This window comes from Coregonus lavaretus (genome assembly GCF_964263955.1).
Source record: "Coregonus lavaretus genome assembly, chromosome: 2".
NCBI lineage: Eukaryota > Metazoa > Chordata > Actinopteri > Salmoniformes > Salmonidae > Coregonus > Coregonus lavaretus.
Genome location: NC_139989.1, coordinates 13281840 through 13307685, shown reverse-complemented (window position 1 = coordinate 13307685; position 25846 = coordinate 13281840). Strand labels below are relative to the sequence as shown.

Here is a 25846-nt window from a genome sequence, read left to right as displayed (position 1 = left end):
GTATGGAGGGAGGTTGAGTGCCATGAAGAATGGGTGGTCTGTAAACCAGTTGCGGACCAAAGCAGCCCTATGGAAACTAACATTGTCCCATATGATGACATATCGGGTATGATCTGGTCTCTGAACAGTGAGCATGTCATGTAAGGTGTCCAGGAATGCAATAATGTGTGCAGTGTTGTATGGGCCTAAGGTTGCATGATGGTGAACAACACCATTTTGGCTTATAGCTGCACACATGGTTATGTTACCACCACGTTGTCCTGGGACATTGATGATGGCACGGTGTCCAATAATGTTCCTGCCACGTCTCCTGGTTTTACTGAGGTTAAAACCGGCCTCATCTACAAAAAGTAGCTCATGTCCCATGGCATCTGCTTCTAGTTCCATCACTCTCTGGACAAGACAAAACAAATGCAACACATCAGGCCCATGCACAGCACTACAGTATGCACTTCCAAATTCAGAAACAATGACACTATAGCTTACCTGCACATAGTCATATCGCAGTTGCTTTACACGTTCTGTGTTTCTCTCGAAAGGAACTCTGTAAATTTGCTTCATTCTTATTCTGTGGCGCGCAAGTACACGACTTAGTGCAGAAATACTTACACTGTGTATATTTTGAAAGATGGTGTCATTATCAATTATGCGCTGCTGTATTTCGCGCAGTCTTATTGCATTATTGGCAATCACCATGTTCACTATATGGGTCTCTTGCTCTGGAGTGAACATTCTTCCTCTGCCCCCAACATCTGGACGTCTAGCAATTCTGTAAAGTAACAATTTCAGTATTTTTGCATGTATGGTACTGTTGTGTTTCTCATTAGAGTATGGCAGTGCTACAAAGTAGTTACCGATTCTCATTTCGAAATGTCCTAATGATGCTTGCCACAGTGTAGCGGCTCAAATTAGGCTGAACCCGTTGGCCAGCTTCCCTCAGGGTCATCCCATGGTTGATGACATGGTCCACTATTGTAGCTCTGATGTCATCAGTTATTCTATTTCTTACTCTTCTTACCCTTCCTCTTTCCCCTCCTCGTCCTCTTCTTGCTCCTCCTTGTCCTCTTCCTCTAACCCTCTCGCTTCTTCAACTCCACGTCCTCTCCCTCGGCCTCCTCGGCCTCCTCTGATTCTCACTCTTCTCCCTCTTACTGCTCCTTCCATTGTATTCCACACAGACAGCTTACCTGTGGCTTATTTATAGTGCTTAGGCTGATTGCAAAGTGAACTAATTATCTACAACAGTTTTCACATGTGCAAGTGTGCCAGACAGTTGGCAAAATAGTGTTAATGAAAGCCATACATGTGTATAATTTTGCTAGGAGTGTGTTGGAAATTTGGTAATTGAGTGTAAGCAGTGAGTTGTGTTTAAAGTTCTGCAAAAATAGTTTTGTGCAGTGAATTGTGCCTACAGTTTTGCAAAGTGTGTGTTACAAAATTGTAAACTGAGTGCAAAGCAGTGTTTGTGCTTTTAGTTTTGCGAACTCAGTGAGTGGTTTTGCTATACGTATTAATAGTTTTAGAAATTGTGCTACAAGAATCACGATTAGCGCTTAAGCATTCAGAAAAAACTGTAAATAATTATCCTACGATGTGAAATTATGGCTTTGTTCGACCTTTTAATCTCTGATAACCTGGCCAGGCATTAAAATTGCTCTGTTTTTATTTTGTAATTAAATCAATTAGTCTGACTTAATTGTTTTAAGTAATTGGGGAGCTGGCTCATTAGGTGTGAGATGCTCACTCATCATTTCTTTGTTCCTCTTCTGCCCCTTCCCTCCCTTCCTCCTCTCCTCTGCTCACTCCTTCGCTCCTTTAGAGAGGCTGTGCTGGGGAGGAGAGGAGAGGAAGAAGTTAGCGAGAAAGAGAGAGGGGAAGAGGTTAGATGGATAGGCAGAGGGAGAGAGAGTGGAAGAGGTTAGATGGATAGGCAGAGGGAGAGAGAGGGGAAGAGGTTAGATGGATAGGCAGAGGGAGAGAGTGGAAGAGGTTATATGGATAGGCAGAGGGAGAGAGGGGAAGAGGTTAGATGGATAGGCAGAGGGAGAGAGAGGGGAAGAGGTTAGATGGATAGGCAGAGGGAGAGAGAGTGGAAGAGGTTAGATGGCGAGGAAGAGGTTAGATGAAGAGAGAGGGAGAGAGAGAGTTGCAAGCTTCACCACTCAGGCGTTGACCAAACGGTCTGTAAAAGCTTCCTTTCCGTTTGTCCTGTCTGTGAAGGTTAGAGAGAGGAGAGAGATACTGAGGAGCTAGCTTTATCACTCAGTTACATCTCTCTCTCTCTCTCTCTCTCTCTCTCTCTCTCTCTCTCTCTGTATCTCTCTCTGTCTCTCTCTCTCTCTCCCTCCCTCTCTCTCTCTCTCTCTCTCTCTCTCTGTATCTCTCTCTCTCTCTCTCTCTGTATCTCTCTCTGTCTCTCTCTCCCTCTCTCTCTCTCTCTCTCTCTCTCTCTCTCTCTCTCTCTCTCTCTCTCTCTCTCTGTATCTCTCTCTCCCTCCCCCCCCTCTCTCTCTCTCTCTCTCTCTGTATCTCTCTCTCCCTCTCTCTCTCTCTCTCTCTCTCTCTCTCTTTCACCCCCCCTCTCTCTACCTACTCTCTCTCTCTCTCTCTCTCTCTCTCTCTCTCTCTCTCTCTCTCTCTCTCTCTCTCTATTCTCTCTCTCTCTACTATCTCACTCTCTCTCTGTCTCTCTCTCTCTCTGTATCTCTCTCTGTCTCTCTCTGTCTCTCTCTGTCTCTCTCTCTGTCTCTCTCTCCCTCTCTCTCTCTCTCTCTCTCTCTCTCTGTATCTCTCTCTCTCTCTCTCTCTCTCTCTCTGTCTCTCTCTCTCTCTCTCTCTCTCTCTCTCTCTCTCTCGCTCTGTCTCTCTCTCCCGCTCTCTCTCTCTCGCTCTGTCTCTCTCTCTCTCTCTCGCTCTCTCTCTCTCGCTCTGTCTCTCTCTCTCTCTCTCTCTCTCTCTCTCTCTCTCTCTCTCTCTCTCTCTCTCTCTCTATTCTCTCTCTCTCTACTATCTCACTCTCTCTGTCTCTCTCTCTCTCTCTCTCTCTGTATCTCTCTCTGTCTCTCTCTCTCTCTCTCTCTCCCTCTCTCTCTCTCGCTCTCTCCCTCTCTCGCTCTCTACTCTCTCTCTCTATTCTCTCTCTCTCTGTCTCTCTCTCTCTCCCTCTCTCTCTACTCTCTCTCTCTATTCTCTCTCTCTCTCTCTCTACTATCGCTCTCTCTCTATTCTCTCTCTACTATCTCTCTCTCTCTACTCTCTCTCTCTCTCTACTCTCTCGCTCTCTCTCTACTCTCTCTCTCTACTCTCTCTCGTGCTTTCACTTTCTCTCTCCATCTACTCTCTTTCCCGTTCTCTCTCTTTCTCTTTCTCCCTCTGTATAGTCTTCTTTCCCTTCCGTTGTCTTCTTTCCCTTTCTTTCGCTCTACTCTATCTGTCTCTCCCTCTCTATTTGTCCATCCCTCTCTCTCTTTCTCCCTTTCTGGATACAATAAATCTGTTCTTCCTCCTCCACCTCCTCTCCCTGGTATCACTGAGTTAGTCAGCAGACATGACAGTTTCATATCCATCACAAACATAGAAATTGAAAAGGTAGATTGGGGTCAACGATGTCAGCGTCAAATTGAACAACCTCCTCTTCCCCCCCCTCCTCCTCCCTTTCTCCTTCTCCACCTCCTCTTTCCCCTCCTGTCTATCGTGTGTGTATGTGCGTCGATGCGTATGTGAGGAGGGGGATTGTTTTACCTTGGCTGACGTTGAGAAGACCGACAGACGTCCGTTCTGAAAATGTAACTTCTCTGTGTGTTCACATGTTCGTTCCTTGATTCTGGTATCAATTCAGAATCATTGGCAGAATCTTTGGTACAGAAAGACCATGCCATAATAACTCATTAATAATTGATGGGATTTATATCAAGTGCTTTTTCAGATGCTCAAAGTGCATACAAAGGGGAATCTCACCTCATCCACCACCAATGTGTAGCACCCACTTGGGTATAACATGGTGAAAATAATTCAATGTTCACTTAGAGAGTGAGGGGTTAGTTGACATGGCAAAACCAATCATCATTGAGAGCCTGTAATGTATTACTGTAATTTATTACCGCCACAGTATATGCACACTATATAATTCCCTGCCCTTCACATGCTACCGGAGAAGGTCCATTGCGTAATTGAGTAAATGGAGCCTTTGGTGTTTAAGTGTGTGTGTGTGTGTGTTCCTCATCGGCATGTATCCCTCACTCCCCAGTGACGTGTGTTTGTGTGTATGTGATGCCGCGGCGGGATGTTCCATCGCCAGCATATTCTTCACCCCGACGACAACCCTGCCCACCCTTCATCGTGGAAACGTGACCCGGCAACAGCCCTGGTGGGCTGCCAAACAGCGGGGCAGTGCAGTGATGGGTGCTGGGCACGGTTTAGCGGAACACTGTCAAGCGGAACACTGTTAATATGAAGGATGGGGTTAGCATGACTTGAAGTTATACAATGCTAGGGGAGACATGATGTATGACATATCAGCTGTTGTAGGACACACACACACGGTGCGCACACGCATAATGAATGCACACACACGTTTGTTTTATTATCCTTGTGGGGATCAAACAATTGATTCCCATTCAAAATCCTATTTTCCCTTACCCTGAGAGAGAGAGAGAGAGAGAGAGAGAGAGAGAGAGAGAGAGAGAGAGAGAGAATTAATGGACAGTGTGTTGTATGAGAAGCGACAGAGAGGGTCAGCAGAGTAATGGTGTATGTGATTGAAGTCATTCATCATGAGCTCACTGCTCACCTTGACTTTACTGTTACTGGGAGATACAGTGCAGTTACATATAATGCAGTGCTTAGACTTGGTCTGGATAAACACCATATGGCGCTAATGAAAACAAGCATCAGGTGCTTTGTGCGCTTAACACTAGAACCGCTAAAGCAGTCATTGTGACTGCTCATGATTTTTCTTTGTTGTATTACTCTGCCATTTTTAAAGTCATGCCCCCCTCCGTCCTTGACTTTTCCTAAATAAGTCTATAAAACACACTGCCGTTGTTAGAATCTTAATATCACAAACAGAACTGGAGTTATAACCAGTTATAACCGGTTTTCCCCCGTTGCCCCTCCTTCTCCCGACAGTGGAATGTGCCTTAACCAAGTTGATAATTACCCTGATAATTTCCTTGAAACTGAACCTAAACTATACCGAAACTAATTTCATACATATAACAACAGATGAAATAAATGAAGTAAAGTATGTTGAGGAGAGAGGGGGAGAATGGGGGAGAATGGGTGAGTTGATGAGCGAGGGGAGGCAAATGTTGCATAATTATGTAATCACCAATTGTGAATGAAGAACAGGGCGGGCCATTCTATTGTATTGGTATATTCTTATTATAATCTCAAAATGGTATGTACCCTATATCAGTCCACCAAATCCAAGCAGTCTACTCTGCCTACTTGGAGTACACAGTGAAAGTGTGTGTAATTTACAATGGCAAGAAGACCAAGATGAATGGATGCACATGATGCGTTAGCGCTGCTACAAGTTCTGAATGAAAACGACTCAAATGGTGGGGAAGAAATTAATCATGACATCTCTGATGATTATTCTTCTGATTGTAAGCCTCAGACTGAATAACCTACACCTCCGAGGCCTAAGCGCAAAAAAGCCAGAATGGTGTGCACTGAGCAGGTGCCAGTGCCACTACCAAATAAAACAGTGAGACAGGAAAGAGGAAGGGATGCCACCGTTTAGATAGAACATGCTGGTGACAATGCTACGGGCCAATTATCAGCATAAAATGTCATCACTCATTCCACAGTACTCCATGTTCTTCTTGACTAATACCCTATGGTCCCGTGTAGCTCAGCTGGAAGAGCATGGTGTTTGCAATGCCAGGGTTGTGGGTTTGATTCCCACGGGGGGCCAGTATGAAAAAAAAAAAAAGTATGCACTCACTAACTGTAAGTTGCTCTGGATAAGAGTGTCTGCTAAATGACTAAAATGTAAATGTACCCTAATGCTCTTTATGTCTTGTGGCACATGATGTAGTTTCTAGTGCCCTACCCAAATGATAACCTATTCCCTTTTGATTAGGGCTCTGGTCAAAAGCAGTGCACTATGATGAGTAGGGCGCCTTTTAGAGATTCAGATTAAGAACGAAATGTTACTTCCGCTTTTAACCCAACAGTGAACCTTCTACACCCCCACTCCCAAAAAATTTAATAAAAGGGTGGTTGTCCCACTGGCTATCCTAAGTTGAATGCACCAATTTGTAAGTCGCTCTGCTAAATGACTTAAATGTAAATGTAAATGTAAACAAAAGTGAAATAAACAATATAAAATGAACAGTAATCATTACACTCACAAAAGTTCCAAAGCAATAGAGACATTTCAAATGTCAAATTACGGCTATATTCAGTGTTTAGGGCCAAATAGCATTCTAGTTTGCTTTGTTTTTTTGTTAATTCTTTCCAATGTGTCAAGTAATTCTCGTTTTGTTTTCTCATGATTTGGTTGGGTCTAATTGTGTTGTTGGCCTGGGGCTCTGCGGGGTCTGTTTGTGTTTGTGAACAGAGCCCCAGGACCAGCTTGCTTAGGGGACTCTTCTCCAAGTTCATCTCTCTGTAGGTGATTGCTATGTTATGGAAGGTTTGGGAATCGCTTCCTTTTAAGTGGTTGTAGAATTTAACGGGTCTTTTCTGGATTTTGATCATTAGCAGGTGTTGGCCTATTGGCTCTGCATGCATTATTTGGTGTTTTACGTTGTACACTGACAATATTTTTGCAGAATTCTCAATTTGGTGTTTGTCCTATTTTGTGAATTCTTGGTTTGTGAGCAGACCCCAGACCTCACAACCATAAAGGCAATGGGTTCTATAACTGATTCAAATATTTTTTGCCAGATCCTAATTGCTATGTTATGTTCCTTTTGATGGCATAGAAGGCCCTTCTTGCCTTGTCTCTCAGATCGTTCACAGCTTTGTGGAAGTTACCTGTGGCGCTAATGTTTAGGCCTAGGTATGTATCGTTTTTTGTGTGCTCTAGGGCAACGGTGTCGAGATTGAATTTGTATTTGTGGTCCTGCCAACTGGACCTTTTTTGGAACACCATTATTTTTATCCTACTGAGATTTACTGTCTGTGCCCAGGTCTGACAGAATCTGTGCAGAAGATCTACATTCTGTTGTAGGCCCTCCTTGGTTGGGGACAGATGCACCAGATCATCAGCAAACAGTAGACATTTGAGTTCAGATTCTAGTAGGGTGAGGCCGGGTGCTGTAGATTGTTCTAATGGCCTCGCCAATTCGTTGATAAATATGTTGAAGACGGTGGGGCTCAAGCTCCATCCCTGTCTCACCCCACGGCCCTGTGGAAAGAAATGTGTGTTTTTTTAGCCAAAGTTAACTGCACATTTGTTTGTACACATGGATTTTATAATGTTGGATGTTTTTCCCCCAACACCGCTTTCCATCAATTTGTATAGCAGACCCTCATGCCAAATTGAGTCGAAAGCTTTTTTGAAATTAAGAAAGCATGAGAAGACTTTGCCTTTATTTTGGTTTGTTTGTTTGTCTATTAGGGTGTGCAGGGTGAATACATGGTCTGTCCTACGGTCATTTGATAAAAAGACAATTTGATATTTGCTCAGTACATTGTTTTCACTGAGGAAATGTACGAGTCTGCTGTTAATGATAATGCAGAGGATTTTCCCAAGGTTGCTGTTGACGCATATCCCACAGTAGTTATTGGGGTCAAATTTGTCTCCACTTGTGTGGATTGGGGTGATCAGTCCTTGGTTCCAAATATTGAGGAAGATGCCAGAGCTGAGGATGATGTTAAAGAGTTTAGGTTTTCTACTGCCAGGGCTTCCGGTTGAGCGATGTAGAAGGAAGTCGCACGAGGTCTCTCCTCCGACAACTTTTTGTAAATAAACCTCCATTACCACACTGGCCGAAGTTGAGGCCGGGCTGTCAGGCCACAGCGACCAACTCACTACGCTGGAAACCAGGCTTGACGATGTGGCCGCCACCAACAAGTTGCTGCAGCTACAAGTGAAGATTTTATTTCACGTTCAAAACGCAAAAAAATATCTGCATGATTGGACTGCCAGAGGATTCTGAGACAGGATCTCCAATCCAGTTCACGGTGGAGCTGTTCAAGGAGGTTTTGGGCGATGAGGCTTTTCCCAATCTTCCTGAACTCGATAGAGCCCACCGCAGCCTTGCACCGAAACCTCGCCCAGGCGGCCGACCGCGTCCCATCATAGTGCGGTTCCATCGATACAAAGAAAAGGAGCTCGTCCTTCGGTGTGCAAGGGAACAAGGCGACATCACTTTCCAAGGCCACAAGATCAAGTTCTACCAGGATTTCAGTTCTAGCCTGGCGAAGAAACGGGCCACATTCAACGACATCAAGTCCACTCTGTATAAGAAGGGAATCCTCTTTGGGCTGATTTATCTTGCCCGTCTCTGTGTCACCTTCAATGGCGAGGTCAATTTTTTCGAAACTCCTGAAGAAGCTGAGTTCTTCTACCGACAGCGCATACATTGAATGCCTGGATTGGGATGATTTCTCACCTGCCTGCATTATGTGAGTAACGTTAGTCCTAGTGATCGTGTGGACACTAGGCTATATACAGTGGGGAGAACAAGTATTTGATACACTGCCGATTTTGCAGGTTTTCCTACTTACAAAGCATGTAGAGGTCTGTAATTTTTATCATAGGTACACTTCAACTGTGAGAGACGGAATCTAAAATCCAGAAAATCACATTGTATGATTTTTAAGTAATTAATTTGCATTTTATTGCATGACATAAGTATTTGATACATCAGAAAAACAGAACTTAATATTTGGTACAGAAACCTTTGTTTGCAATTACAGAGATCATACGTTTCCTGTAGGTCTTGACCAGGTTTGCACACACTGCAGCAGGGATTTTGGCCCACTCCTCCATACAGACCTTCTCCAGATCCTTCAGGTTTCGGGGCTGTCGCTGGGCAATACGGACTTTCAGCTCCCTCCAAAGATTTTCTATTGGGTTCAGGTCTGGAGACTGGCTAGGCCACTCCAGGACCTTGAGATGCTTCTTACGGAGCCACTCCTTAGTTGCCCTGGCTGTGTGTGTCGGGTCGTTGTCATGCTGGAAGACCCAGCCAAGACCCATCTTCAATGCTCTTACTGAAGAAAGGAGGTTGTTGGCCAAGATCTCGTGATACATGGCCCCATCCATCCTCCCCTCAATACGGTGCAGTCGTCCTGTCCCCTTTGCAGAAAAGCATCCCCAAAGAATGATGTTTCCACCTCCATGCTTCACGGTTGGGGTGGTGTTCTTGGGGTTGTACTCATCCTTCTTCTTCCTCCAAACACGGCGAGTGGAGTTTAGACCAAAAAGCTCAATTTTTGTCTCATCAGACCACATGACCTTCTCCCATTCCTCCTCTGGATCATCCAGATGGTCATTGGCAAACTTCAGACGGGCCTGGACATGCGCTGGCTTGAGCAGGGGGACCTTGCGTGCGCTGCAGGATTTTAATCCATGACGGCAAAGTGTGTTACTAAGGGTTTGCTTTGAGACTGTGGTCCCAGCTCTCTTCAGGTCATTGACCAGGTCCTGCCGTGTAGTTCTGGCCTGATCCCTCAACTTCCTCATGATCATTGATGCCCCATGAGGTGAGATCTTGCATGGAGCCCCAGAGGGTGATTGAACGTCACCTTGAACTTCTTCAATTTTCTAATAATTGCGCCAACAGTTGTTGCCTTCTCACCAAGCTGCTTGCCTATTGTCCTGTAGCCCATCCCAGCCTTGTGCAGGTCTACAATTTTATCCCTGATGTCCTTACACAGCTCTCTGGTCTTGGCCATTGTGAAGAGGTTGGAGTCTGTTTGATTGAGTGTGTGGACAGGTGTCTTTTATACAGGTAACGAGTTCAAACAGGTGCAGTTAATACAGGTAATGAGTGGAGAACAGGAGAGCTTCTTAAAGAAAATCTAACAGGTCTGTGAGAGCCGGAATTCTGACTGGTTGGTAGGTGATCAAATACTTATGTCATGCAATAAAATGCAAATTAATTACTTAAAAATCATACAATGTGATATTCTGGATTTTTGTTTTAGATTCCGTCTCTCACAGTTGAAGTGTACCTATGATAAAAATTACAGACCTCTACATGCTTTGTAAGTAGGAAAACCTGCAAAATCGGCAGTGTATCAAATACTTGTTCTCCCCACTGTACATCTATGGCTGTCTATCGATTAGTTTCTTGTGAAATAATCCTATGCTAAAGCTTGCTGGCTACAGTAGGTATGTTTGAGGCAGCACATAACTAGTTTGTGTTGTTGACAATGGCATACTATGCTGTCTCACTGCTCTTTGTAAACGTTCATTTGATCTTGTTTAGGATCTTAATCAAAGACATTCGCTGTTAAAAGTGCAGCATTTTGATATATTTATTTTTACTAAGGCTTTGAAGTTGCTGCTCCACTTCTGGCAATCTATAGCCCACATGGTAGTTTGGCTGTCTTTAGGTCATTTTCGATACTAATGTTACTCGCTAGTTAGACACCGATCCTGTCTACCGATATTTGTGTATATACAGTTGAAGTCGGAAGTTTACATACACTTAGGTTGGAGTCATTAAAACTTATTTTTCAACCACTCGTTTTGGCAAAAAGTCTGGTTCATCCTTGGGAGAAATTTCCAAACGCCTGAAGGTACCACATTCATCTGTACAGACAATAGTACGCAAGTATAAACACCATGGGACCACACAGCCGTCATACCACTCAGGAAGGAGACGCGTGCTGTCTGCTAGAGATGAACGTACTTTGGTGCGAAAAGTGCAAATCAATCCCAGAACAACAGCAAAGGACCTTGTGAAGACGCTGGGGGAAACAGGTACAAAAGTATCTATATCCACAGTAAAACAAGGCTTTTCTCATGTTCATCAAGCCTACTCGCGCATTGACTACTTTTTTTTTGATAGAGCCGTTCTCCCCTCAGTTAAAACTACAGCATATTCTGCTATAGTAATTTCGAAAAGCATTCCCCCCACATTCTGGATTTAATGCTACTCCGAACGCAAAAAAACTGTCGATTTGGAGATTTAACATGGCCCTATTGTCTAAAAAATAATTATGTGACTTTATTTTAACCAACATAGATGTATTCATTCAAACAAATAAAAATTACGACACCGCCCCCTCTTCTTTTTGTGTCCCCCCCCCCCCCCCTTTTCTCCCCAATTTCGTGGTATACAATTGGTAGTTACAGTCTTGTCCTGTCGCTGCAACTCCCGTACGGACTCGGGAGAGGCGAAGGTCGAGAGCCGTGCGTCCTCCGAAACACAACCCAGCCGAGCCGCACAGCTTCTTGACACAATGCCTGCTTAACCCGGAAGCCAGCCGCACCAATGTGTCGGAGGAAACACCGTACACCTGGCGACCGTCTCAGCGTGCACTGCGCCCGGCCCGCCACAGGAGTCGCTAGTGCGCGATGGGACAAGAATACCCCTGCCGGCCAAACCCTCCCCTAACCTGGACGACGCTGGGCCAATTGTGCGCCGCCCCATGGGTCTCCCGGTCGCGGCCGGCTGCGACAGAGACTCGACCCTCCCCCTCTCTTCTTTGGGAGACTTTCAAAGCTGTATTACAGGGAAAGATAATTTCTAACAATGCTCATTATGTCAAACAAAGAAAACTGAAACATCAAAAACTGGTGGACTCAACCCTGTCAATAGACCGCCAATATTCAACTTCACCATCCCCTGAATTATACCCAATATTCAAACTCAATTTAATCTGCTTTCCACTGATAAAGCAGAGTTTCTGTTGCAATGAACAAAGGGGACGTACTATGAATATGGTGACAAGGCCAGCCGCATTTTGGCACACCAACTCAAACGGCAGTCAGCATCTCATCTTATCTCTCAGGTATATGACTCTTCCCGTAATCTTACAAGTGATCCCTCTAATATTAATTCAACTTTTGTGTCATTTTATTCTAACCTCTACAAATCCAAACCCCCATCAGATAATACGGCTATGGACAACTTTTTTGATAACTTGGATATTCCATCCATTGATATGGACATGAGTAAAGTTCTGGACAACCCTCTGCATCTAGATGAGATAGCAAAGGGTCTAAAGTTAATGCAAAGTGGCAAGGCTCCAGGCCCTGATGGCTTCCCCGTCAAGTTTTATAAAAAATTCTCAGATCAACTCGCCCCATTACTATTAGATATGTTCACCGACTTGTTGTCACAGGGCTCTCTCCACCCGACACTAACTCAAGCCTCCATCTCACTTATACTCAAGAAAGATAACGATCCGGCAGAATGTGGTGGATATCCGCTGATGTTAAACTATTAGCTAAGGTTCTAGCATGCCGGTTGGAACCCTGCCTTCAGGATGTTATATCTGAGGATTAAACTGGTTTCATCAAAGGGCGACAACTGTTTCCAATGTACGCCGTCTTTTCAACATTATACTCTCTCCTTCTGTTTCTCCAGACCCCGTAATTGTTGTTTATCTTTATGCGGAGAAGTCTTTCGACCGGGTGGAGTGGGATTATTTCTTTAAGATTTTGGGAAGATTTGGTTTTGGGTCCAATTTCAACTCATGGATACGTCTGCTCCTACGGCTAGCGTACACACCAACTCTCAACATTCAAAATACTTCCCCCTCTCCAGAGGGACCTGTCAAGGGTGTCCTATGTCCCCCCTCCTTTTTGCACTTGCGATAGAACCGCTTTCCTTGGCCTTAAAATTATCATCATTCACTGGAATCCACCGAGCTGGTGAAGAACACAAAGTGTCACTGTATGCAGATGATCTACTATTATATATCACTAACACTGTGAACTCTGTTGTTAACATACTGCATATTTTAAACACATTTGGATCATTAACAGGTTACAAATTTAACATTCAGAAAAGTTAATGTTTTCCGATCAACCCTGCTGCCAAGCAAATTCCCCCTGGAGCCCTGCCTTTCCATCTGTCGCCCTCTGGTTGTTCCTATTTAGTTGTGAATATAACACATTCTCTGGCTACCCTCCATAAAACTAACTTTTCAAGTCTAGTCACACGAGTTAAAGCAGACTTACAACGCTGGGATAGTATGCCTCTCTCCTTAGCTGGCAGAATCTAATCTCTTAAAATGAACATTTTACCTAGGTTTCTATACCTTTTTCAATGTCTTCCGATCTTTCTGCTGAAATCATTTTTTACCATGTTAGATAGGCTCATGAGTCCTTTTATCTGGGCAGGCAAATCACCTAGAATACGTAGAGCAATACTTCAAAGAAGGAGACAAGTTGGAGGATTGGCACTTCCAGATTTACTGCTTTACTATTGGGCAGCCAATATTCAAAAGATGATGGTCTGGTGTAATCCTCCAAGTACCAACTGGTGCTCATTAGAAGCACACTCCTGCCAATCATCCTCCCTTTCTGCTCTTACTTGTGCACCACTGTCCTTGTGTCCTTCAAAGTATACTGGAAACCCCATTGTGCTCTCTACTTTGAAGATCTGGAGACAATTTCGTCAACTTTTTAGACTTTCTGCCCCTTCTCTTCTAAGGCCTATTTGTAACGACCACCTATTTTTACCCTCCAAACTCGACCAGGCTTTTGTTTTGTGGCGAGAGAGAGGTTTGGTATGTTTTAAATATTTACTTTTAGATGGGAAGTTTGCCAGTTTTAATGATCTCGTAGCTAAATTTAATCTGGCTCATTCTAATCTTTTCCGCTATTTTCAAGCTCGTAACTTTGTTCGCTCTCATTTTCCCACCTTTCCTCAACTACCTCCCAAGACGTTACTAGAAGAGATTTTGTCCCTGCCGTTGATACGGCAGGGTCTGATTTCTAGATTATATGACATTATGCTTTCCTCTGAATCCTCTCCAATAAACAAAATCAAGACAGACTGGGGTGGTGAACTTGAACTTGACCTTACAGATGACTGGTGGGAGGAGTTCCTTCTTAGGGTTAACTCCAGATACTCTGTGAAGTTTAATTCAGTTCAAGGTCTTGCACAGAATTCACTACATCAAAGAAAAACTTTGTAAATTCCTCCCAGACACAAATGTGATAGATGTTCAATCACTCCGGCAAACACTGCCCATGTGTTTTATTCATGTTCTAAGCTCTAAAATTCTAAATATTGACCTGCAGCCTTATTCTTTGATAGCTGGTCTCACTAAAAGTAAAGCAGACGTTGTAGCGTTTGCTTCCCTCCGGCAGATCTTGCTTAATTGGAAATCCTCCAAACCTCCCACTGTAGCCTGGTTGAAAGAGCTAATGTATTTTCTACACCTACACAAAATATAATACACTTTGAGAGGTTGTACTGATAACTTTTCCTTTTCCTTTAATTTCCTTTTTTGAACAGTTGCTTTCTATTGATCAAGAATTTTGGCCAACAGGGGATATGAGAGGGTGTGGACGCAGTGGTGACCTGCCTCCCGGGTAACAGGAGGGCTCACTAATATCGGGAGGGGTGCTCCGGAACCGAAATTCCAGAGACTCCCAGACTTTTCTCCCCGTCAGGGTTCAGTGGGCCCGCGCTGCGCGTCGGGCGCATGCACTGGTGGATTCGGGGGCCACGGGAAACATGATGGCCAAGGGTGGAGCGTTCCGTTACTCTCCCTCTCCGAGCCGGTTCCGGTCATGGGCCTGGACGGCCGGCCATTGGGGTCGGGCTTCATCACCCGGCACACTGTCCCTGTGCGTGTCCGGGTGGCAGGGGGGCTATGGCAGGATAACCCGTTTTTCATTGTGGACTCTCCGGAGTGTGCCCTCGTCCTCGGGCACCCCTGGCTGGTCGCCCACAAACCCCGGATAGACTGGTCCACGGGGTTTATTAAGAGGTGTGCCAAGGGCCTACCTCCTCACAGGCCATACGACTGCGCTATTGATCTCCTGCAAGGCGCCATGCCCACACGAGGGCGATTGTTTTCCTTGTCCCCGCGGGCGTGGGCTTCTTCTTCGTGGGGAAAAAGGACGGTGGGCAGCGGCCGTGCATTGATTACCGGGCGCTCAACAACATCACGGTTAAGAACTGCTACCCACTTCCCCTGACGATGACGGCATTCGAGTCGTTGCAGGGAGCCCGGGTCTTCACCAAGCTGGACTTACGAAATGCCTACAACCTGGTGAGGATTTGGGAGGGGGACGAGTGGAAGACAGCTTTTAACACACACAGTGGGCATTACGAGTACCAAGTCATGCCGTTCGGTCTAGCCAACGTGCCTGCAATGTTCCAGGCGTTTGTCAATGACGTGCTTCGGGATCTCCTCGACTACAGCGTCTTCGTGTATTTGGATGACATCCTAATATTTTCAAAGGACGTGAGTAAACACCAGCAGCACGTTCAGCAGGTCCTCCAAGTGCGTGTTCCAAATAGAGACAGTCTCCTTTCTGGGGTTCATCGTCACCCAGGGGGACCTACGGATGGACCCAGTCAAGGTCAGCGCGGTACTGGATTGGCTCCAGCCCTCCTCCCTCAAGCAACTACAACGATTTTTATGGTTCGCAAATTTTTCTAGCCGATTTATTCACAATTTTAGCTCCCTAGCCGCTCCCCTGTCAGCCCTCACCCAGACGAGCATGCGCTCCTTCGCCTGGACCCCGGAAGGGGGGAACGCATTCGATGCGCTTAAGCGGCTCTTTACATCGGCCCTGGTCCTAGGGCATCCTGATCCATCCCTGCCATTCATTGTGGAGGTGGATGCTTCAGACGTTGCGGTGGGAGCAATCCTGTCCCAGCAGTTCCTCACGGATGGTAAGACTCACCCCTGAGTGTTTTTCATCCGTCGGCTGTCCCCAGCGGAGCGGAATTACGACGTGGGGAACCGTGAGCTGCTAGCGGTCAAGCTCGCCCTGGGGGAGTGGAGGCATTGACTAGAGGGGGCCGCCCATCCATTCGTTGTATGGACTGACCATAATAACTTAGCCTACATTCAAGGGGCCAAGAGGGTCAACTCGCGCCAGGCCAGGTTGGCATTGTTCTTCACCAGGATCCGGTTCACGATCTCACACCGTCCGGGGTCGATGAACATCAAGCCTGACGCGCTTCTCCAGCAGTTCGTCCCCGTGGATCTGGTGGAGAGGGACGACCCCATTGTCCCCAACACCCTGATTGCTGCCACAGTTTCGTGGGGAATCGATAGGCTGGTCAGAGCAGCGCTACGGCTGGAGCCCGATCCGGGCGGAGGTCCATCGGGGAGGATGTACGTACCCAAGGCGGCGCGCTCGTGACTGCTTCAGTGGGCGCAAGCGTCTGACCTCTCCAGCCATCCGGGGGGCACCAGGACGTTGGAGTTCCTGCATAGGAGGTTCTGGTGGCCATCAGCTGAGGGGGATACGTGCGCCTTCGTGGCTGATTGCCTGGTGTGCGTGTGCACAAAGAGCTCACGTCAGCCCACGGCAGGACTGCTCCGACCCCTGCCTATCCCCAAGCGCCCCTAGTCCCACATATTGCTGGATTTCATTTCCGCCCTATCCCCATCTGATGGATACACAGTCATCCTTGTCGTTGTGGTCCGGTTTTCGAAGGCTGCCCACTTCATTCCCTGTCTCAAACTCCTGTCGGCCCGGGAGACGGCTAAGTTGGTGGTGAAGCACGTTTTCCGTCTCCACGGCCCTCCCCAAGATGTGGTGTCGGATCGGGGCCCTCAGTTCGCCTCCAGGTTCTGGAAGGCATTCGCAACCTGCCTCGGCACCTCCGTCAGCTTGTCTTCCAGCTTCCATCCCCAGTCGAACAGGCAGATGGAGCGCGTCAACCAGGATCTGGAGGGGGTGCTGAGGTGCTACGCCTCCAGCAACCCAGCTACGTGGAGTCAGGTACGGGCGGCGCTTAAGCGGGCCTCGGTCAGGTCTTAACATCATGCCAACCGCAGGCGTCGCCCGGCCCCGGTTTTTCGCCCGGGACAGAGGGTGTGGCTCTCCAAGCTGGATCTTCCCCTCCACGTGGAGTACAGGAAGCTGTCCCACCAGGCCATTCAGAGTGGTCCGGTGAGTCAACCCAGTGGCCTACCGCCTGCAACTTCCCCCCACCATGCAGGTGCATCCCACGTTCACCTGTCCCCTGGCTCCCCATCCTCGTCCTGTTCACCCGCTGCGCCTCGTTGGAGGGCAGCCGGCTTTTACTGTGGACCGGATCCTGGACTGCCGGCGGGTGGGGAGGTGTCTCCAATTTCTGGTGGACTGGGAGGGCTATGAGCTGGAGGAGCAGGCCTGGGTGCCCAGGAGGGACATTCTGGACCCAGGGCTGATAACAACATTCCGTCGCCTCCACCCGGAGGTGCCGAGGTGAACCGCAGTTTTACAGGAGGGGGTCACAGTTCCGGAGCGACCCACTAGGTGTCCTCCTCCGACAACCTTAGACACCTCCTCACTCACAGTCTGGACTAATCATGACCCTATTGGTGTCACCTGTGTCTACATGTTCACCTGTGTATTTATGCCCTCTCTTCCCTGTGTTCCCTTGCTCAGTTTTCTCTGCTAGTTTCTCGATGCCAAGCAGTACGAATCAGTGTCTGATCGCGAGACGTATGTACAGGTACTTGAGAAGTGTTCTCCCTGTTTCATTGTTGTTTCAGTCGTGGTTAGTATTTCGTATTTTTGCTGTCAGCCTGTTTTTGGAGACCAATTTGCTCCTTCTTTATTTTATTGTGACAAGTCCGTTATTTTGTATCCTGGCTTTGGGACCACCAGTAAAGATCCTTGTTTCACCATCTCTGCCTACTGCCTACTGTCTATCCTGCACCGCACCTGGGTCACACCTCACACCAACCCTTATAACGGTCCTCATGAGAGCCAGTTTCATCATAGCGCTTGATGGTTTTTGCGACTGCACTTGAAGAAACTTTCAAAGTTCTTGAAATGTTCCGTATTGACTGACCTTCATGTCTTAAAGTAATGATGGACTGTCGTTTCTCTTTGCTTATTTGAGCTGTTCTTGCCATAATATGGACTTGGTCTTTTACCAAATAGGGCTATCTTCTGCATACCCCCCTACCTTGTCACAACACAACTGATTGGCTCAAACGCATTAAGAAGGAAAGAAATTCCACAAATTAACTTTTAAGAAGGCACACCTGTTAATTGAAATGCATTCCAGGTGACTACCTCATGAAGCTGGTTGAGAGAATGCCAAAAGTGTGCAAAGCTGTCATCAAGGCAAAGGGTGGCTATTTGAAGAATCTCAAATTTGTTTAACACTTTTTTGGTTACTACTTGATTCCATATGTGTTTTTTCATAGTTTTGATGTCTTCACTATTATTCTACAATGTAGAAAATAGTAAAAATAAAGAAAAACCCTTGAATTTGTAGGTGTTCTAAAACTTTTGACCGGTAGTGTATATATGTATATATATTTAAAAAAGGTTTTCTACTGCCAAGTTACACCTTCACTATTACAGTGAAACGTTTTGTCCAGGAAGTTGTCTAAAAGGGATTGAATTTGTTGTTGCCTAATTGTTTCCACACTTCTTTCCTTCCATCTTTAGCATTTTTTTTATATTATTCAGTTCCTTTGGCTTTGATGCCTTGCTGGTGTACGTTGATCTGATGCTCCTATGCGAGGTGTTGGAACTGCGGTTGAGGGCGATGTCCTTTAGGGTCCTGATGAAGGTGGGCACCCCTGCCTTGTATAGGTGGACCTGGTCGTAAAGGCTGTTCAAGTTCAGGGTGGAGTGGTGGACCAGGTAAACATTTGGTTTTGAGGCAGAGTCATGGGAAATACTTGCGTTTACACGCTGTATGGAAGAAGGGTGGAAGTATTTTCATGGTAGCAGGGTGGAGATAACCACTTGTGTGTTGGAGAAAGTAGAAGAAGCTTTTTTAATCACTCTCTTGAGTGCTGTGGCCACACTTTCCTGCTGTGCTCTCAGGTTGTTTGTGCCTGTGTGTATTATTATGTGGCTTGGTGACCCTAGTTGGTCCTCAGACAGAAGGTCTAGGTGTTTGGACACCAGAGTGTCTCTAATGTGGTCATACATTTGGCAGGAGGTTAGGAGGTGCATTTCAGTTTCCACCTCATTTTGTGGACAGTGGGCACATATTCTTTGTTCTCTTGATAGCCAGGTCTGCCGATGGTGGCCTCTCTCAATAGCAAGGCTATGCTCTCTGAGTCTGTACATAGCTCTCTCTCTCACACACTGACAATACACTGACAGGCTGATGTACAGGTTCTCCAAGGCACTGTAGCTTATCCAACTATGTCATTAACATATTTTTATTGGTCTTCTTCTTACAGGATGAAATACACCATGAACCACAAACGCATGATAACACATGGGCACAATTACACACACACACACACACACACACACACACACACACACACAAAGACACACACACACGCACACACACACACACACACACACACACACACACAAAGACACCTGCACACACACAAAAACGTACGCACACACACACACACACAAAGACACACGCACACACGCACAGACACGTAGACACAAAGACACATAGACACACACACACACACTTGTGCATTTTCTTATATCCTTTTATGAATGGGTCTTTTAATCATCGTAGAGATAGTAAAGCTGACATATGTGTGTGTGTGTGTGTGTCTGTATTTGTGTTAATCATGGTAGATAGTAAAAGCAGACCTCTAACTGTCCCTGCCACCTCTAATAAACCCTCTTCATTGTCTCTGTCTCATGTAGTATTCTGGACCGTCACTATCTACTTGTCTACATCCGAAATGACACCATATTCCCTATATAGTGCACTACTTCGGACCAGGGCCCAAAAGGAATAGGATGGCATTTGCAATGCACCCAGTACAATGAAAAAGGAATGACTCTCCACTCTCTCTCTCTCTCTCTCTCTCTCTCTCTCTCTCTCTCTCTCTCTCTCTCTCTCTCTCTCTCTCTCTCTCTCTCTCTCTCTCTCTCTCTCTCTCTCTCTCTCTCTCTCTCTCTCTCTCTCTCTCTCTCTCTCTCTCTCTCTCTCGCTCAGTCACGCTCTTGCCATCGCTCTCTCAATTCCAATTTAAGGGCTTTATTGGCATGGGAAACATATGTTAACATTGTCAAAGCAAGTGAAGTAGATAGTAAATAAAAGTGAAATAAACAATAAATATTAACAGTAAACATTACACTCAGAAGTTCCAAAAGAATAAAGACATTTCAAATGTCATATTATGTATATATACAGTGTCTCTCTCGCGCTGTCTCTCTCTCTGTCTCTCTCTGTCTGTGTGTGGCAGGCAGATAAGAGGCTTTACAGATGGGTTCTTTGTGCTTTAAGGAAAAATTTCCCCTCTCCCTCTCTCCCCCTGGACATCTTAGAGATGTTACTTATTTTGCTATTAAATTATTAAATTAATTAAGTTAATTAATTGATAAGACGGTGGTGACGCTGCTGAAGGGCCCGCCATGGAAGAAACACGTGTTTCTGTTGTGTCTATCTGTCTGTTTGTCTGTTTGTCTGTCTGTGTGTTTGGGGTGGACAGCAGGCGCACAGTGAACAGACCGATGCTGCTGTATCTACAGGCTCTGTGGATGACGATCTCATTTAAATACACACAGCCTGGGAAAACAGATAAGCTTCTGGACACACACACACATACACACCTGGCGGGCAGTTTAGGAAATGTTCTAGGTGTAATTATAGAAGTCCTCACCCCTGACTAAGGCCCATAATTGTTTTGACTTTCCAGGCTACTCTATGTCCGTGGGTGGTTTTTCCACATGTCCAGAGAAGTGAATGTGTGTGTGTGTCTGTGTGTATCAGCCAGGTTGTAATGAGTTTTCCCGTCTCTCCTGTAAAGTAATGGTCAGTAATTGTCTGAGAGGTGATGGTCAGAATGCCCCGTGCTTAATTTGAAGTCCCTGCTGATCTAGAATCAGTTGTTATGGATGGGACTATTCCCTATTTAGTGCACTACTGCCCATAGGGCTCTTGTCAAAAGTAGTGCACTATGCAGGGAATATGGTGCCATTTGAGACAGAGACCAGTTCAGCTGGAACTGTATTGTTGTAGATGTAAGGTCAGCTGTTATAGATGGTTGTATTAATAGCCCCTGGGTTAATGAATAGCTTCCACAGGTTCCAGGTCAGCTTTCTCTCTCTCCTCCTCTCTTCCACCTCTTCTCGCCACCCCTCCACTTTTCTAGCTGTGTGATTAACAGTTGTAATAGGGGCAAGGGGAAAAACATGTGGAGACTAAATGGTTACAACTCTCATATGCAGAGTCAGGTCAACACCCCTTCATCCCATGGTATTTAAAGTGGAAAGGACAGCGTTTTAGCAACATGAAATCATATTAAAATCTGTTCATATACACCCCCAGGAAGAATATGAAAGGTTATTTTTATTATTTTTTTCTGAAAAGCGAGCACTTAGATATGGTCATTTTCAAGTTTTCATAAAGTCATAGAATGTTTGGGAATGACGTAAAGTAAGGCATTTGTGAAACTTCTAGAACAATATAGAGTGGGAAAGCGGCCGTGCGTTTGGACACTGCAGTAAATCAAATCCCCTGTAGCTCAGTTGGTAGAGCATGGCGCTTGCAACGCCAGGGTTGTGGGTTCGTTTCCTGGGGGCCAGTATGAAAATGTATGCACTCACTAACTGTAAGTCGCTCTGGATAAGAGCGTCTGCTAAATGACTAAAATGTACAAACATCTGTCTTGTCGAGGACTGGAGTCTATGCAGACCAGTGCTACAGTAAGCCTTTATGCAAATATATGCCAGTCCTCGACAAGGCAGTAGCAACAGCGCGACTTTTGATCATTAGAACTCATTCGCCAAAAGCCACAAAATACACCTGAATGGATTTCTACATCTGTAAATAGGGAGTCCTCTTACATTTGGGAACTTTACTGTGCTATTGATCAAACAACCATGAAAAGGTAGGCTCTCTCTCCCTCAGTTACAGTGAGGGAAAAAAGTATTTGTTCCCCTGCTGATTTTGTACGTTTGCCCACTGACAAAGAAATGATCAGTCTATAATTTTAATGGTAGATTTATTTGAACAGTGAGAGACAAAATAACAACAAAAAAATCCAGAAAAACGCATGTCAAAAATGTTATAAATTGATTTGCATTTTAATGAGGGAAATAAGTATTTGACCCCTCTGCAAAACATTACTTAGTACTTTGTGGCAAAACCCTTGTTGGCAATCACAGAGGTCAGACGTTTCTTGTAGTTGTCCACCAGGTTTGCACACATTTCAGGAGGGATTTTGTCCCACTCCTCTTTGCAGATCTTCTCTAAGTCATTAAGGTTTCGAGGCTGACGTTTGGCAACTCGAACGGAATACCCATCTACGACCCATTTTCAATGCCCTTACTGAGGGAAGGAGGTTCTCACCCAAGATTTGACGGTACATGGCCCCGTCCATCGTCCCTTTGATGCAGTGAAGTTGTCCTGTCCCCTTAGCAGAAAAACACCCCCAAAGCATAATGTTTCCACCTCCATGTTTGACGGTGGGGATGGTGTTCTTGGGGTCATAGGCAGCATTCCTCCTCCTCCAAACACGGCGAGTTGAGTTGATGCCAAAGAGCTCAACCACAACACTTCCACCCAGTTCTCCTCTGAATCATTCAGATGTTCATTGGCAAACTTCAGATGGGCTGGAGAAAGATGAGCTAAAATCTAACGAGAGAATATTAGATAAACGCTCTCAAACTTTTTCACCTAGTTGGTAGTCAAAATTGCACTGATAAACGATGGGGAATAGTAGCCTGCTCGTCCTGCAGCTTGCCTGCCAATGCATGCTTGTCCCAACCCACATTTTGACAACTGAGTAGGAGCTTACCTGCCTGTCCATTTGATCGATGCGAAATACATTTGATTGACAACAGAGTGTGATCGTAAATTGCCTCCAGTGTGTTAGAGTGTGATCTGAGCATAAATTCAGAGTGTTGTCAGATTGTCTGTTCATATATTCAGAGCGTTACACTCTCCGAGCGTTCAGAGCTCACACTGCACTATTGACACTGGACGCTCTGGCCGAGTAGGGTTGAGCCGAGCGTTCCTCACAACGGCAGTCAAGCACCCAAGCTAACTGGCTAAAGCTTGCTAGCTACTTCCAGACACAAATGAGAGAACACCTCACTCACATTTTACTCACCCGAGCAGAGCTGGTTAGGCTGTTTACATGTTATCTAGAGCGTTCGTGACTAACTGTGCTGCTGGCAACAATTGAATTACTTTTTCTGCCGACGTTTACTGACACCGGACATATTCAGTGTGTGTTGCGCGTTTGTAAATTCATCAGTTATTCTGCGTTTTGGCACACTCAGACGAGAGTGCTCTGAAAAGCTGCATCTCTAGCTGTAGCCACCGAAAAACGATATGAGGGAAAAAGTCAGTCACTTACCCGCTCCTTCAATGACATGACATCCTCCCAGCAGCTAGCTAGCTAGCTAATGTTAGGCTCTGTGTTTTTACCTTACTCAATAAATAGATAAATAAATAGATACGCTAGCCTATTAGCTATGTGTCATGACTGTCCACGAGAGTCCAAATAGGTCAGATCAGGTTTGCAATGAATAATTTCAATCAGACCCCATTTCACCCGCAGAGGGGGGAGGGAAGGACTAGTGGTGATTAACAGCTCACGCCCTGTTGTAAATCAAAGGAGAACATTCAGGCTGCGCCCTCATGATTAACCAAAGGAATGTTCTTTGTTTCAACATACTTTTTCCCACTGAAACTTTAACACGTTCAAAAGCGAATACTGGAATAATATTCTTAATGTAGAACGTGGGGAATGGTCAGAGGTGATCTGTTGAACAGTAAGGTCATTCTGTTTGTTATTTTGTGATGTCATAAAATGTTTTATAAAGGAAATACTGTAACTAGGAAAGTATACCCACTACATGTAGGACATTTCCATCCTATACGTTGTGCATGTAATATGAAAAATGATGAAATAATTTTTGTTAAGATAGGGATGTGATTTGAGAAGCTCTAAGAGATAATTGTTTTTCATAACTTTGCACAGTTACTAGTCACTGCCCAAAGTGAGGTCAGAGAGCATGTCAGCCTGACGGAACCGCCCCTTTCCTCCAAAGTGTATAAAGGATGGGTTACGAATTAATACATTAGACCAGAAAACTTGAAAGCGGCAGCTACACTTTTTAAATGGTTGGAACTCTGAATTGCAACACGAGGTGGAGAAGGAAAACTCACCTCCCGGACAATCACTGGTACGGCTGATTAGCTGTCCTAAGTCAAGTATTTTTGAAAGCTAATTTAAGTAGGCCCATCCTATTACTCTGCTCAAGCCATCCTGTTACGCTACGCCCATCACCCCACTGGGAATCATCGATGCGGCTGGCTAGCCTATCTTCAAAGAAGCATCTTCGAGCGAATGGAAGGAAAATCAACTCTGTAGTTCTGTTCAGGACTACACGACAAGTCATCGGAGACCGAACAACTACGAAGAAGAGAACAACTGTAGAAGACTTGTTGGAACCTTTTTGGACAATCAGAGCCTTACAAGTGTGCCACGAGAAGGCCCAACTCCCTTTCCAGGGCAGTCCTGTCCACTGAGAGAGATACATGAACGAAATGGAATTTAAATAATTAAACCGACGTTGATCAATTAGTCCAACATTTTCATTATTCGCTCAGCACTACTTAGTATACTTGGTTGTGATTGGCTATTTCTGTGGTATCTCTGGTTGTGATTGGTTGTTTCTTCCTCTGCTCCAACCTCTCCAACCTGTGTTTGTATGTGAGTTTTTCAGAGGGGTAGAGATAAAAGTAAAAGTCAAATTGTGTACAATTGGGCAATAAAGTAATCTTCTTCTTCCTCTCTCTCTTCCAGCTGTCATGTATGTGATGGGAGCCCTGGGGCCGGCAGCGGGATATCTGTTAGGAGGAGTTCTGATTGGTTTCTACGTCGACCCCACAACTGTCATCCATATTGACCAGAGTGACCCGCGCTTTGTTGGCAACTGGTAAGAGGGTGTGTGTGTGTGTCTTCGTGCATCTGTGTGTGTGTATGTGTATTGATGTGTTCTAACAGTATCTATCTATCTATCTATCTATCTATCTATCTATCTATCTATCTATCTATCTATCTATCTATCTATCTATCTATCTATCTATATCTACCTCTTGTCCCCAGGTGGAGTGGGTTCTTGCTGTGTTCTATAGCCATGCTCCTGGTCATCTTCCCCATGTTTGCTTTCCCTAAGAAGCTGCCTCCTCGCCACAAGAAGAAGAAAAAGATGACCTCATCAGCAGATGACATGTCCAGCGATGATGATTTTATGATGGAGAAGGAAAAGGGACAGAACGTCCAGACCGGCATGGGCTTCGGGAAGGACATCAAAGGTGTGTGTGTGTGTGTGTGTGTGTGTGTGTGTGTGTGTGTACAGGGCCATAGACTACCTCTTCGATGTAACAGTCCATTGGTTTTCCTTTGGGACTCTACAGTGTAAAGGAGGGTCTGTGAACCATTAGGGATATCATCAAATATGAATGTGATAATGGCTCAGTATCTGCTGTCCAATGGAAGCTCTATGATGGGTCACTAATCTGCTAGCCAATGGAAGACCAGTGATGCAGTCATCCTCAAACAGCTTCCATTGATCACCATGGAGGCACCTGAAGTAGACTTAGCCTTAGAGATCCTTAGTTAACCAACGTGTTGTAGCAAAGCTGGAGTGATGCTTATTCTACCCCTCTCCAGATAGGCTACGTCCCAAATGGCCCTATGTGCCCTGGTTGAAAGTAGTGCACCATATATGGAATAGGGTGAGATGTGGTCCTCTGTAGCTCAATTGATAGAGCATGGCTCTTGTAACGCCAGGGTAGTGGGTTCGATCCCCGGGACCACCCATACGTAAAAATGTATG

General features: G+C 45.5%; 1 protein-coding gene across 2 annotated transcripts in view; it reads left to right on the top strand.

The window, feature by feature from the left end:
* The window catches only part of slco5a1 (solute carrier organic anion transporter family member 5A1), a 102678-nt gene that overhangs the window by 44447 nt on the left and 32385 nt on the right, over positions 1-25846 (top strand). Inside the window, exons 1-3 of one of the 2 annotated variants that reach the window (XM_084179042.1) lie at positions 24085-24717; positions 24811-24943; positions 25114-25322. In XM_084179042.1, coding sequence (XP_084035168.1) covers positions 24816-24943; positions 25114-25322 — 337 coding nt within the window. In that variant the 5' untranslated portion in view covers positions 24085-24717; positions 24811-24815. Of the gene's footprint in view, positions 1-24084; positions 24718-24810; positions 24944-25113; positions 25323-25846 lie in introns of those variants that run through there. The other variant, XM_084179041.1, reaches the window with a different exon arrangement.